General features: G+C 35.3%; 1 protein-coding gene across 3 annotated transcripts in view; it reads left to right on the plus strand.

The window, feature by feature from the left end:
- TOPBP1 (DNA topoisomerase II binding protein 1) overlaps positions 1–13,545 on the plus strand; it is a 50,525-nt gene that overhangs the window by 21,582 nt on the left and 15,398 nt on the right. For all 3 annotated transcript variants that reach the window (XM_081343178.1, XM_081343176.1, XM_081343177.1), the window contains 8 exons: positions 884–1,057; positions 4,554–4,663; positions 5,781–5,904; positions 8,905–9,048; positions 9,578–9,665; positions 10,925–11,117; positions 11,232–11,455; positions 12,175–12,338. In XM_081343178.1, the coding sequence (XP_081199304.1) occupies positions 884–1,057; positions 4,554–4,663; positions 5,781–5,904; positions 8,905–9,048; positions 9,578–9,665; positions 10,925–11,117; positions 11,232–11,455; positions 12,175–12,338 (1,221 nt within the window). The remainder of the gene's footprint in view (positions 1–883; positions 1,058–4,553; positions 4,664–5,780; positions 5,905–8,904; positions 9,049–9,577; positions 9,666–10,924; positions 11,118–11,231; positions 11,456–12,174; positions 12,339–13,545) is intronic.

Consider the following 13,545-nt stretch of genomic DNA (forward strand, 5'->3'; position numbering starts at 1 on the left):
TTACATAAACCCTACCATAGGTTCCATCATTTCTCTAGTATCAACAGGTCAGAAATGTCTTGAAACAGCCATGTTGAGCTTTTAAGCAGCTGTGGCTTCTTCATGCCATGTTCTTAATTTACAGCATTCATTTAGTGACTGTTCAGAGTTATAATGGCACTGAAAAAAGTGGTTTATGATCACTTTTCACACTTAACAACAGTTGCACTACCTCCATGGTCACATAATCAAACTGGACGCTTGGCAACTGGCATGTATTTATGAAGGTTGCAGTGTCCCGGAGTTATATGATCACCTTTTGTGACCCTCTGATAAGCAAAGTCAATGGGGAAGCCAGATTAACTTAACTGTGTTACTAACTTAACAACTGCAATGATCCACTTAACAACTGTAGCAAGAAAGATTGTAAAATGTGGTGAAACTCACTTAACAATTGTCTTGCTTAGCAACAGAAATTTTGGGCTCTATTGTCATAATTTGAGGACAACCAATAGCTCTCTACTGTAGTTGAGTACATTTCGTCACAATTTATATGTAGGAAATTAGAATAATTTGATAATATTTGTTTATTTTGTAGCAATTATGTAATTTCTCATTATCCTTGAGGGCTTATAACTTAATAGGAGCTCTTGTTCTAAATTGAATGATGGCTTTCCTTATTCTTGTAGGTAGCTTAGTTTGGTGCCAATAAAACTAACAGATTTTATTTTGGTCTGAATAAAAACTAACCTTTGTTAAATCTTATAAAAGCTTCTGTGATGTGACTTGATTGTATATTTTACATAATTAGAAGAATAAAACTTTTATTTATTAGATTAGTTTATGAAAAACATTTTGAGAATACAATCATTAATGCTTTTTTATTATTATTCCTATCCATTAGGATGCTTTGGCAGCTTTGGAAACTCCAGGTGGTCCTAACGAGGGAAACACAAATCTAAGTACTCCTCTTTCAGAAGTCATTGGCAGGAACTTAAAACTAGCTTTGGCCAACAGCACACGTCAAACTGTTGCTCTCACTGCCAGTCCGCAGCTAAAAGCTCCATGTTGGCAAAGGGTGAGCTTAGCATTTAGTTTCATTATATAGGTATGGAATCAGTTAGTGGAACTTCATTGCTTCTTGGCAAATTGTTATCTCCTGAAGTGGCATTCATATATTTATTCATATATATTCATATAATATATTTATTTATATATTATAATTATATATAATTTTTATTAAGAATTTTCATTACACTATTTAATACTAATAACTAAACTTAGAGAAAGAGAATGGAAAGAAAGAATAAAAAATAGGCTAGAATAAAAAAAGAAATATATAAAGAAGTGATTCAGACCTTCATTAAAACAAATAGAAAAGCAAATTATTACTCTTCAAACCCTATAAGGTTACATAAATATATCTTCATCTCATATATCATCCCTTGTTGTTGTTGTTGTTGTTAGTTGCGAAGTCGTGTCCGACCCATCGCGACCCTATGGACAACTTTCCTCCAGGCCTTCTTGTCCTCTACCATCTTCTGGAGTCCATTTAAGCTCACGCCTACTGCTTCAGTGACTCCATCCAGCCACCTCATTCTCTGTCGTCCCCTTCTTCTCTTGCCCTCAACCTTTCCCAGCATTAGGCTCTTCTCCAGTGAGTCCTTCCTTCTCGTTAGGTGGCCAAAGTATTTGAGTTTTAGCTTCAGGATCTGGCCTTCTAAAGAGCAGTCAGGGTTGATCTCCTCTAGGACTGACCAGTTTGATCGCCTTGCAGTCCAAGGGACTCGCAGGAGTCTTCTCCAGCACCATAGTTCAAAGGCCTCAATTCTTTGGCGCTCAGCCTTTCTTATGGTCCAGCTTTCACTGCCATACATTGCAACTGGGAAGACCATAGCCTTGACTATACGCACTTTTGTCCGTCTTGGGTGGCCCTGCACGGCATAGCTCATAGCTTCATTGAATTACGCAAGCCCCTTCGCCACGACAAGGCAGTAATCCATGAAGGGGATATCATCCCTTATACATAAACAAATCCATAAGATATTAGCCTTTGAATCCCCAGATCAGCAAAGGATTACTGGAAAATTGCAACAAATATCTTATTTTAACTAAGTTTACAACCCCTATTTTTACAATACTTCTAGCAGTTTTAATCTTTAATTCAGTCAAATATTGTTATAAGATTTGATTTCTCTTCAGTTCTTTATCCCATCACACAGATATCTTCTAGTCTTTAACAAGCCTCTTGTAAATTTAATAAGAATTTTTTCCAAGTCATTCTCTTGGTTTCTCATTTGTGGTTCCTATTATTTGTATTTTAATTTTTTAAAACTTTAGACTCTTCCTTTTGTATATCCAGTAAAGCAATTAATTTAAAATCATTCTCTTGTCCTGTCATCTTTAGTTCTGCATCCCATATTTTATCTTATCAGATATTGTTCCACATATGTCTTTCCTTCGTTATCTCATTCTTTTACATATATACTCATAGAAGTAGACATAGTTATTGATAGTGTTACTATTGTAGTTATTAATTTTTGGCTTCATTCTTCAAAGTTTTTTTTAATAATTTGAATTTCATAATTTTCAATATCGTTCTGTAAAATCCTAGTGTTAATTGACATCAGATTTCATATTTTTTTCTGCTTAACATCTAGTGCCTAATTTCTAAATCATCACATCTTTTGTTATGACTTGAAATTGCCAGTATAATCAAAAGCAATTGTTTCCTCTCAGGTTTTTTTTATAATTAGTTCCAAAATTTTATAGTAAGGGTCTTCCTTAATCCATTTATAACTTTCTTAGATCAAAATCTTATTTTGCTTTTTGTTTCAAACCCTTTAAGTCAGGGATTCCCAACTGGGGGTGTGAGATGATATTCCAGGGGGTGCAAAAACTTGGTTTTTCAAAATTATAGTGTATATATGCATAATTTGTTGCTGTTATTTCGAACTTTTGTAAGGGGGGTGAGAGTATATCAGATGCGTTCTAGGAGTGCGGGGTATAGAAAAGGTTGGTAGCCAGTAAGTTCTAAGCTTGTAATCAATTTTTGTTTTGTTCTGTGTCTAATTTAAATTTGGAATATGGGAGTGACCTTGGGGAATATGGGAAAGGGGTACTTCCTGGGACACAATCAGACAAGAGGAGGATCCCCAATGGCTCAACGGTCAGCCGTTTAGGAAGGACCCACAGTAAGGGGGGGTGTCAAACAGTTAAAAATGACAGTGGGAAATTTTGTACTTTCAGACCTACAAGTCTGTTAATGCAGCTTTACTATAAAATAGCTGATCTAGTTGTCTATCCTGTCTGGTTTATCTAGAATGGCTCATATAGGTTTAGAATAGCTAATAGGTAATTTTTGAAGAGAATTAGAAAATGAGATTTGTGAACTTAGTGTCCTTTAAAAGGCTCTGCCACAGGTATGAGCAAAATGGCTGATTCCAGTATTCAGAAATCATGGAAAATTATTATTCTGTAGTCTTGCGAGGAGCAACTGGAGCACATATGCGTGATCTCCCATCCTTTTATTATTTGGAGACGATTCTATTCACCGGTTCCTTAGTTTTTGCTGTGGTTATCAGCTCTGCTTTTGCAGAACTATTTTCAGTTTGCCATATCTTCACTGGAAATCTCAGAAGTAAGCATATATGAACTGGGAGAAGAAAAATATAATTATTGTTATGAAGGCTTTCTTACCTTTGTGCTGGCCTGCTTGAGTTTCAGCTTTCATAATTCCACATTTTTGCCATATTTCTGAAAGTGTATTGGAGAAGTGCAAATTTTCACACCTTTGGATCATTACAATCCTTGAGTCATGTAGGGCAGATTTTTAAAAAACAGGGATATAAATGGAATTAAAATAAAATAAATAAAAATAAATTTTATTACATTATAATATGAACTGAGTGGGCAAGCATTATGTGCTTCAAAGATCTGATGGTGTAATATCACTTTGTAAGGACGTTTAAAAATAAAACTAAGGGTGTTTTTTTAGCCTTACTTATACCTGCAGTATTGAAATTAGCTTAGTTATGAAAAACAAGGCAGTTCTTGTTAGGAATTCTGAAAATTAGTGGAGGATGCTCTTGAGTCTGGACATTTTGAAAAAAAAAGTATATGTGAACCAGATAGTATATAATTTTACATTTTGATTAGTAATTTAGGAATGAGACCTCTCTGTTCTGATGTTCCGGTTCATTTCACTGCTAGCCTTCTTAAGAGCAGCCTTCCTCAAGAGGGGTTTCCTCTTTCATCTAAAAGAAGAATTTAGAGTAAGTGATAGAATAAGTGATACCACTGACACAAGACTTGAATGTTATTCTTCCTCTAGTGAAGCCATACAGTTCATCTGAGGAAGGTGTTGTAATAACTAGCAATGACATTTTTGTTTGGAGATACCTTTTTTTTTACTTAGCACAACGAAGCTATTTTATTGGAAGAAATAATTAAATGAATCCTCCTTCCTTTAAATATTAACTTTTTAAAATATAGAGTTGTATAAACAATTGAATGCTGGAAACTTGGAAATGTTGAAAACTCAAATGTTCAAATATTTTTCCTAACTTGAACAGGAAGAAGAATCAAAACCTTTAGTGAATGTTGTCATCTGTGTGAGTAAGAAGCTAAGTAAAAAGCAGAGTGAATTGAATGCTATTGCTGCATCTCTTGGAGCTGATTATAGGTATATAACAACAAAAACAACAATATAGTTGAAAGGTACCTTGGAGGTCATCTAGTCCAACCCCCTGCTCAGGCAGAAAACTCTATACCATTTCAGACATATGGCTGTCTAGTCTCTCTTTAAAAACATCCAGTGTTGGAGCATTCACAGCTTCTGGAGGCAGGTTGTTCCACTGGTGAATTGTTATAACTGTCAGGAAGTTTCTCCTTAGTTCTAGGTTGCTTCCCTCTTTGTTAGTTTCCATCTGTCACTTCTTGTCCTGCCTTCAGGCGCTTTGGAGAATAGCTTGACTCTCTCTTCTTTGTGGCAGCCCCTGAGATATTGGAACACTGCTATATTCAGCTGTAAGCTAAATAAATAGCAATATAGTCATTGTTAGAATGACTGTAGATTTAAATTTTAATAACTCGAAGTTCAAACGGACTATATAATATTGTAATTCATTTTACATAATCTTTAATGATGGTGCAGAGAATTAAACATGAAAATATTGGAATTATATAATATTTTATAATGCTGAATATACATTAATATACTAATACAATACTGACATTTTTTCATATTATGGAATTACATTCAATTCTACATTAGATCCTCCTTGAACAGTGGCCCTAAAAAAATATCTAGAATTTATTTAAATTTATTGTAATTGTCCTCTCATGTAGATTCTAGTTGGCTTACAAAATACACAAACAATAGAAGTCTGGCAGCCCAGACTAAAGTAACGATAAAAATAGCAAACCATACCACATTGGGATAAGAGCCAGGTCTTATGGGCTTTCAGAACTCTCTGCCTCTCATACAGAAAATGTATGCTTCTTTTGTCCTAACAATATTAAATATATGCGACTTGGAGAATATCCACTCTGCTTAAACATGCAGGGCAGGAAATAACAATTTGAATTGTTAAGGACTGTATGGATTTTTATTTCCATATGCATTAGAATATATATCAGAATATTATTTAAAAAGTTTCAATAGATGTAAACAGGTAATGGCCAGATTTATTATAACAGAAATATTCACTATCTAGGTGAATCCTGCTATGTGCAAATTAATTCTCTCCTTCTGAATTAGCAATTATTTAACAAATATTCATTCTATGCATTTATTCTAGGTGGTGTTTTGATGAAACTGTAACACATTTCATCTACCAAGGAAGGCAGAATGATAACAGCCGGGAATACAAATCTGCTAAAGAAAGAGGCATATACATTGTTTCAGAGCATTGGCTCTTGGAGGTAGGGATAGCCTTTCTTTCTGATGCTAAAAGTGAAAAAAATGTTTACTTTGTTTACTTATTATTAACTATTAAATTGTATGCTGTCCATCTCATTGATACAGCAACTCTGGGCAGCCTAAATATAATAAAAAAGTAATACAAAGCAGTTAAAATTAAAGATTAAACCAAGAGGATGGGCAGCATGAGGATCTTTCAGAGGCTCTTCTATACTCTGAAATTCTTTGGCAGACAAGATCTGCAGTTGGCCTCTTCCATTGGCATGAGTGGGATGGCTAATCCCATTGGATGAGACAGCTCTTCAGATACCTGAACCCATACCAAAAAGGGCTTTAAAAGTAATGGCCAACACCTTGAATTGGACCTGGAAGCAAATTGGCAACTAGTGCAGGTCACATAATAGCAAGGTGTGGGGCCTCTGGGACTTCCGTGCCAATGCATTCTGTAGCAGTTATAACTTCTGAATACTCTTCAAGGGTAGCCCCATGTAGAGCATGTTGCAATAATCCAACTGAGAGATGAACAGGGCATGGGTGACTGTATGCAGGGCCTCACAATGCAGGAATGGGCTCAACTGGGACAGAATATGAAGTTGTGCAAAGACTCTCCTAGCCACAAATGCCAACTGCTCTTTGAGCAGGTGTTAAGAGAACCCCCCCAGTGCAACCCCATCCAGAACTAAAGATGATAAACTCCCAGATCCCCAGATCTTTTGAATCCACAGTTATACAGACGCCCATAGCCTCTGAGCACTGCAAAAGAGAAGCTGCGGCATCACTTGGGTCACCATAGATGGAGATGTAAAGTTGACTTAAATTAGCATATTAATGATACCTCATCCCATGATATTGGATGAACCCATTCAGTGGTTTCAGATTGATGTTAAAAAGGAGATGAGAGAGAACCAAGCCCCTAGCATACCACAAAGAAGTGGATGTGGACTGGATCTCTTGCTCACTGTTAACACCAATTGGGACCAGCCCTGAAGAAAGACCCTCTGGAATTGCAGTGCAACCATTTTTTCCATCACTTCCCTAAAAAGAAATTGTCCAGGCAGGTAGGAACCTATGAAGGTTTCTTAAGAACAAGTTGATGAAATTTTCTTCAGTTAAACTGGGTTTTTATTAGCAGAAAGGATAGAGATAAGAGATATGGTTTTATCTTAGTTTATTATTTGCCTCCTTCTCCTGCTACTATAGAAGATTTGCAGAGTATCCATTTGAGGTTCAGAGGAAAGACTGCAAGCAGGAAAGGGGTGGTTTTGGATAAACTTTCATCCGCAAAGTTCTGCCAGATCAGAGAAGTCTTAAAAAACACTTTTAATATAAAATAAGATAGCTGACATTCTGCGTGTAATTTGCATGTATTTCTGAACTAGGCATATGTTTTATATATGCTACATTGCAGTTGTAGACCGTGAATATAAAAATACGATATTTTAATAATTTGGTTCAGGAGAAAAAGGTCCTCTGAATAGTTTCTCTGTATTCTCTTCTTGCAGAATATATTTTTAGCCCCATTGTGTATAAAAAGTTATGTATATGTGGAAAGTTAAGATTTATGTGATATTCTTTAATTTTCTGTAACTTTTTCTTACTTCCTTAAGGAAAAAGATATAAACTTTCACAGAGTCCTTTTACTTTTGTGCTCCATCATCTGATAACCAACGATTGTCAGAATAACTCCTAAATTCTGTAGATTTTTCTATTATTCAGTACAATTGCTATTTATAGTAAATGTTATGGTGTTTGGGGATTTCCAGATAAACACTTTGCAGCACAACCTTTGCTTTGTTGCTGTTCTCCTAATGAAGCACTGATTAGCAATATCTAATGAAGCACTGTTCTAAAAAGATAAGAATAGATGCTGTTAAGTGAGAAATGAAGTTTCTGAATCAAAGGGTGTTTTGTCTTTGAGTGTTATACAGTACAAAAACTTGGTTTTGAAGGGTAGTACACACTTGTTTAAATTAATATTTTAAAAATAAATTATTGCAGAAATATCTCAAGGACTGTAGTCTAGTGGAATCTTTACTAATAGAGAAGCAAGTGAAGCAAAAATTATCTAAGATCTCATTCTAATTCACAAACACGTCTTTTTTTTTCCTTCCTCTGCTTCTCTAATCAGTGGACTGCTAGGGAAGGGTATAATTTGCACAGATAAAATTAGGCCAGAAGCCACACGTTGTCACTTCCAAAGGGGAAAAAAAAATCTCTTTTTCGCTGTTCTTTGTTTTAAAGAGCCATACAGTACAACTTCTTTATATGTCTGCTTATTTTTATGTCCCTTTTAAAGTAAAGGCCATAATTTGCCCATCCCTATTCGAAGTATTTTTGTTACTTGTTTTACTTTTATTCTAGACATCTTACAATATGATAGCTGTGATTTTCAGAAAAGGTAAAGAAGCATGGTTCATAGTGGTGGGAATTGTGAGAAGCCACTGATTAACCTGAGACATTAAATGTGACAGAAGTAAAAAAAAAAGTTTCAGTTGGATTGGGAATTGCAGAATAGTGACTTAAATTACCTGCATTGGAAACAGTTTGTCTTCTGTACTTAAATGAAGGAATTCTGTGTTCCTTCTTTCAGTAGCAGCGGCAGCAACAGTAGCAGTAGTATAATGGAGATGGTGATGTCGCACAATTAAGGTCTTAATATTGTTTTACTTTTGCTTCCTTTCCTTTCTCCAAAAGATGAGATCGGAAAGATGAGATCAGAACTGAAGTAAATTGTTTCTTCTTGCATTTCATCATTTTTGGGCTGCCTCTTACTTTTTCTAATCTCATGCATCTGATGAAATGAGCTTTGATTAGTGATTATCTAGGTCGCTAAGTAATTCATCTTTACTGGAGCTTTCCATTGGGAAACAAAGTAATCTTTTGTTTATTATCTGTTAGGCAGGAAAGAAGAAAACAATTATTAACATTCATTTATGCATTTATTTTTCGAAAATTAATGGTGACATTAATCTCTTTTTAACTGACCTTTACTTTCTTCCCAGAGTGCACAAGAATACAAACGACTAGCTGAATCTCTTTATCCTCATACGTATAATCCTAAAATGAGTTTGAATATTAGTGGTGTGGAAGATGACAGGTTCTCACAAAGGATTGACGCTGCTGGAAAAGACGGGAAAGGCAACAAAGTATGTTTTTTGTTCAATCTATTCTTCCATTCAGTTTAATAATATTAATCTGTATGTATAAATAACAATAATGGTTTTCTGATTTGTTTTCACTCATGTTCTAAAATAAAACCATATTAAACTTTAAGAACAATTGCTTGCTATAATATAACAGAAGTAATCAGAATATGATTATTAAAAATTAATCTTAATTTTTATATAGTTTAAAATTTTATACTTCAGTCCAGCAATGCTTGGCATATAGAACATTTTTGGTTCAAGTCTATCATCCTAACTAGGGTTGAGCAAATAAAATGTTTCTAAATCCTGGAGCAGGTAAACATATATTACTAGTCTATAAACAGATCTGTTTTTAAGTTAGACGTTATGTGTACACACACATAGACACACTCACTTTGCTATAGTTCTATATAAAAAATCTATTTCAATATTTGTGATGCCTATATTGTGTTTTATTTGAGGTTTTACGCATGCCTTTTTCTATGTACTTTTTTTTACACTAATTTGTTTTGTTATTCAATTATTTCAGAATAATTCACTGGATGATAATGATACAAAAAACGTTATTGTTGATCAGATAAATGAGGTTGGACAAAAGGAGCATGAACCAAAAGGAGGTAACTTTTTATGTATTTGTCCCCCATCACTAGGTATTTTAGAATTTTTCATTGAGTTTTTTAAAAAATTAGAATGTGGAATGGGAAAAGTGTGACATAAAAAGGGGTCTGTTATAGCTTTTATTATATGATAAAGTAGACCACAACCTACTATAGTTTTGTAGCTGGCTGACCAGCCATACTCTGTGTGTGTGTGTGGTCCTCAATGGAACTGCATCTATATGGAGGAGAGTGAGTAGTGGGGTGCCCAGGGCTCTTTTCTGGGCCCAGCGCTCTCCAACATCTTCATCAATGATTTGGATGAGGAGATAGATGGGGAACTCATCAGATTTACAGATGACACCAAGCTGGCAGGAATAATCAATGCTCCAGTAGATAGGCTTAAGATACAGAAGGATCTTGAACATTTGGCACTATCTAACAAAATGAAATTCAGTGGTGAAAAATGTAAGGTTCTACATTTAGACAAGAAAAACCAAATGCACAGGTATAGTATAGATGGTACCTTGCTCAATAGTAACTGTGAGAAGGATCTCAGAGTCCTAATGGACAATCACTTAAATATGAGCCAGCAGCCTTCCGCAGCAGCCATAAAAGCCAACACGGTGTTAGGCTGCATTAACAGGGATAGAATCAAGATCATGTGAAATGTTAATACCACTTTACAATATCTTGGTAAGGTCACACTTGGAATACTGCATCCAGTTTTGGTCACCACGATGTAAAAAAGATGTTGAGACTTTAGAAAGAGTACAGAGAAGAGCAACAAAGATGATTAGGGGACTGGAGGCTAAAACATATAAAGAACGGTTGCTGGAATTGGGTATGTGTAGTTTAATGAAGAGAAGGGTGAGGGGTGACATGATAGCAGTGTTCCAATATCTCAGGGGCTGCCACAAAGAAGAGGGAGTCAAGCTATTCTCCAAAGCACCTGAAAGCAGGACAAGAAGCAATGGATGGAAACTAGTCAAGGAGAGAAGCAACCTAGAACTAAGGAGAAATTTCCTGACATTTAGAACAATTAATGAGTGGAACAACCTGCCTTCAGAAGTTGTGAATGCTCCCACACTGGAAATTTTTAAGAAGAGACTAGACAGCCATTTGTCTTAAATGGTATAGGGTTTCCTGCCTGAGGAGGGGGTTGGATAGATGACTTCCAAGATCCCTTCAAACCTTGCTATTATTGTTTTATTTATGCATGCATGCCACAGGTGTAATTTTGATTGTAATAGTTTCCTTATTCTTTTTTTGTATGTAAGTTTTAACACAGACATTGGAAATGAGGGAAAACTTTCAGAAGCAACTCCAAGAAATCATGACTGCCACATCATTAACAAAGTTGCAAGGACAAAGGAACGTCTTATCTAGGAATGGTTTTGAGAATTCTCCAACAACTCCAGATGGATCCCGTTCTGTTCGTAATGGCCGCAGTAGAATCTTGGAAGCTTTAAGGTAGCTACTAGCCAGAATGTTAAGATTTCAGGGCTGTAATCTTAGGAAAACTGCTCAGAACAGCTTAAGTTATGTCCTCATTTTTTCCTAACGCTGCATATTCTCATGTCTCAGGCAGTCACGTCACGGAGCAACTGATGTCAATACGGAGCCATCCCAGAATGAGCAGATAATTTGGGATGACCCTACGGCACGAGAGGAGAGAGCACGGCTTGCCAGCAACTTGCAATGGCCTAACAGTCCTTCACAGTATTCAGAACAAATTCAAACTACTGCAGTGACCCCAGGAGAACTTTCACTTAGAAAGTCTTTGAGTGATACAGAAATTGTTGAAATGGGTGAGTTGCAGCATAAATGGCAGAATAGGCTTTCAGCATTTGAGTTTCAATTTCATTATCACATGAGAATCTGTAGTTAAAACTTTTGCACATTTTAGCTGTCATTTTCTATTCTTGACATGGAAGATATCTGGACTGAATTAGGTATATTACTGTCATTTCATGCTTGACTCCTTGTGGACCTTCTAAAATTTATGTACAAAAGCAAAGAGTCACATAGTGAAGGTTGCCTGAATTGTTTCTTGTTATTCTGTAAATGAGCACTTTAAATGCTTTATTCTTTTTAACCTCTGCATGGAAGGTAATTTTTGTTATTTTTATTTGTTTATAATCTTGATGAATTTGACATCTTTTCTCATGCAAAATGTTTGGATTGAGAAATTTATATTTAGACTGAAATAGAATTTAGAAAATGTGTTTGTGGTGTGAGTTTGGATTAACCTGATGTTCATCTTATATGTAATTGAATTTAAATTGTATATATTGTTATTCCATGTGTAAATAAAGCTTAGGTTGTAGCCTTAAACATGTTTATTCAGAAGAAAATCCCATTTATGTTGAAATAGTTACCTACAATTAAATAGGTAACTGTCTTGGAGTATAGGAAAGGAGTATTTATGCTCCTTTTTGACTGGTCCATTTTTACTTGCTTTTACTCAGTAAACTATTCAATTTCATCAAATATGAAAAATCATGCACTAATATTTTTCTGATTTAAGGGATTAATGATTCAACGAAAATTGATTCAGTCGAGGTTGCAAATCTTCTAATTAGAAATCCAGAAACGCCAATAAAAGAAGATCATCTGATCCCAACTCCATTGGCTCCTGCTATTGCTTTTCCATTGGCAAATCCTCCTGTCGCTCCCCAGCCAAAAGAAGATGTAAGTTCTATCATGGTAAATGGATACATAGAGTAGCACATAAATTGAGAAATTGTATCTCTAGTTTGACGTGATCTTAGATGTTGTGAATAAGATAATCTTAAATCTTAAATAGATATACATCTCTTATCTATAATTTAAGATTATCTTATTCATAACATCTAAGATGTTGTGAAAAAAATGTTCATTTTAGTAGTTTCCTAGCAGTTACTTTCAATCTTGTAATTTCTTCTACTTGCTAAAGAGTAATGAAGATACTGAAATCAAACAGGAAGTAAACTAAAAATAATGGATGTTGCTTCACAGAATTTGAACTGGCTATGAATTTAGTTCTCATTCTCCAGGTAGACCAATGATACAGTTTGCTAAAATCTTTACGGAAAATCACCTGGAAGACAGTTGAACAGGACTTTCAATCAAATTGATTAATTTAAATTCTCTTCTTACCCTGCCAGAAATCCTTTTCCTTGATTAAAATTTAGTTGAAAGCCTGGGGAAAGTAAAATCCTGCCAATGCTGCAAAATCCAAAGGTTAAGTTAAACAAAATTCCTAATAAATATTCACAGTAGCTAAGTCTAATATTATATTTGATTGCAATTGGCTATTTCTGACTATATTCTTCTTGATGAAGAAACTAGAAATTGGAATTGAACTGGTCATCTTTAGTAATATAGAGATGTAATACCTATGTGGATGCCTTTAGAATGACCTAGAGGGGGGAAAAATCCTCTTCTCCATAGGCACGGGCCATAATCTTGATTTCAAATGTATGCACAGATTTTACTAATTCAAATAAATAATTTCCAAAATATAATTCTGCTAAACTGTTGTATGAAAAACAACAATCTAGTAGGACTTAGACATCTAACAAATGATTAGATTGTAAACTTTTATTTTACAAGGCTTATGAGTCATAAAACTCTTTGATCTAATGTGTATTTGTATTTTAATGTTAGTTGCGAAGTCATGTCCAACCCATCGCGACCCCATGGACAATGTTCCTCCAGGCCTTCCTGTCCTCTACCATCTTCTGGAGTCCATTTAGGCTCACACCTTCTGCTTCAGTGACTCCGTCCAGCCACCTCATTCTCTGTCATCCCCTTCTTCTCTTGCCCTTAACCTTTCCCAGCACTAGGCTCTTCTCCAGTGAGTCCTTCCTTCTCATTAGGTGGCCAAAGTATTTGAGTTTCAACTTCAGGATCTGGC

The sequence above is a fragment of the Vipera berus genome (assembly GCF_964194415.1).
Source record: "Vipera berus genome assembly, chromosome: Z".
Lineage (NCBI taxonomy): Eukaryota > Metazoa > Chordata > Lepidosauria > Squamata > Viperidae > Vipera > Vipera berus.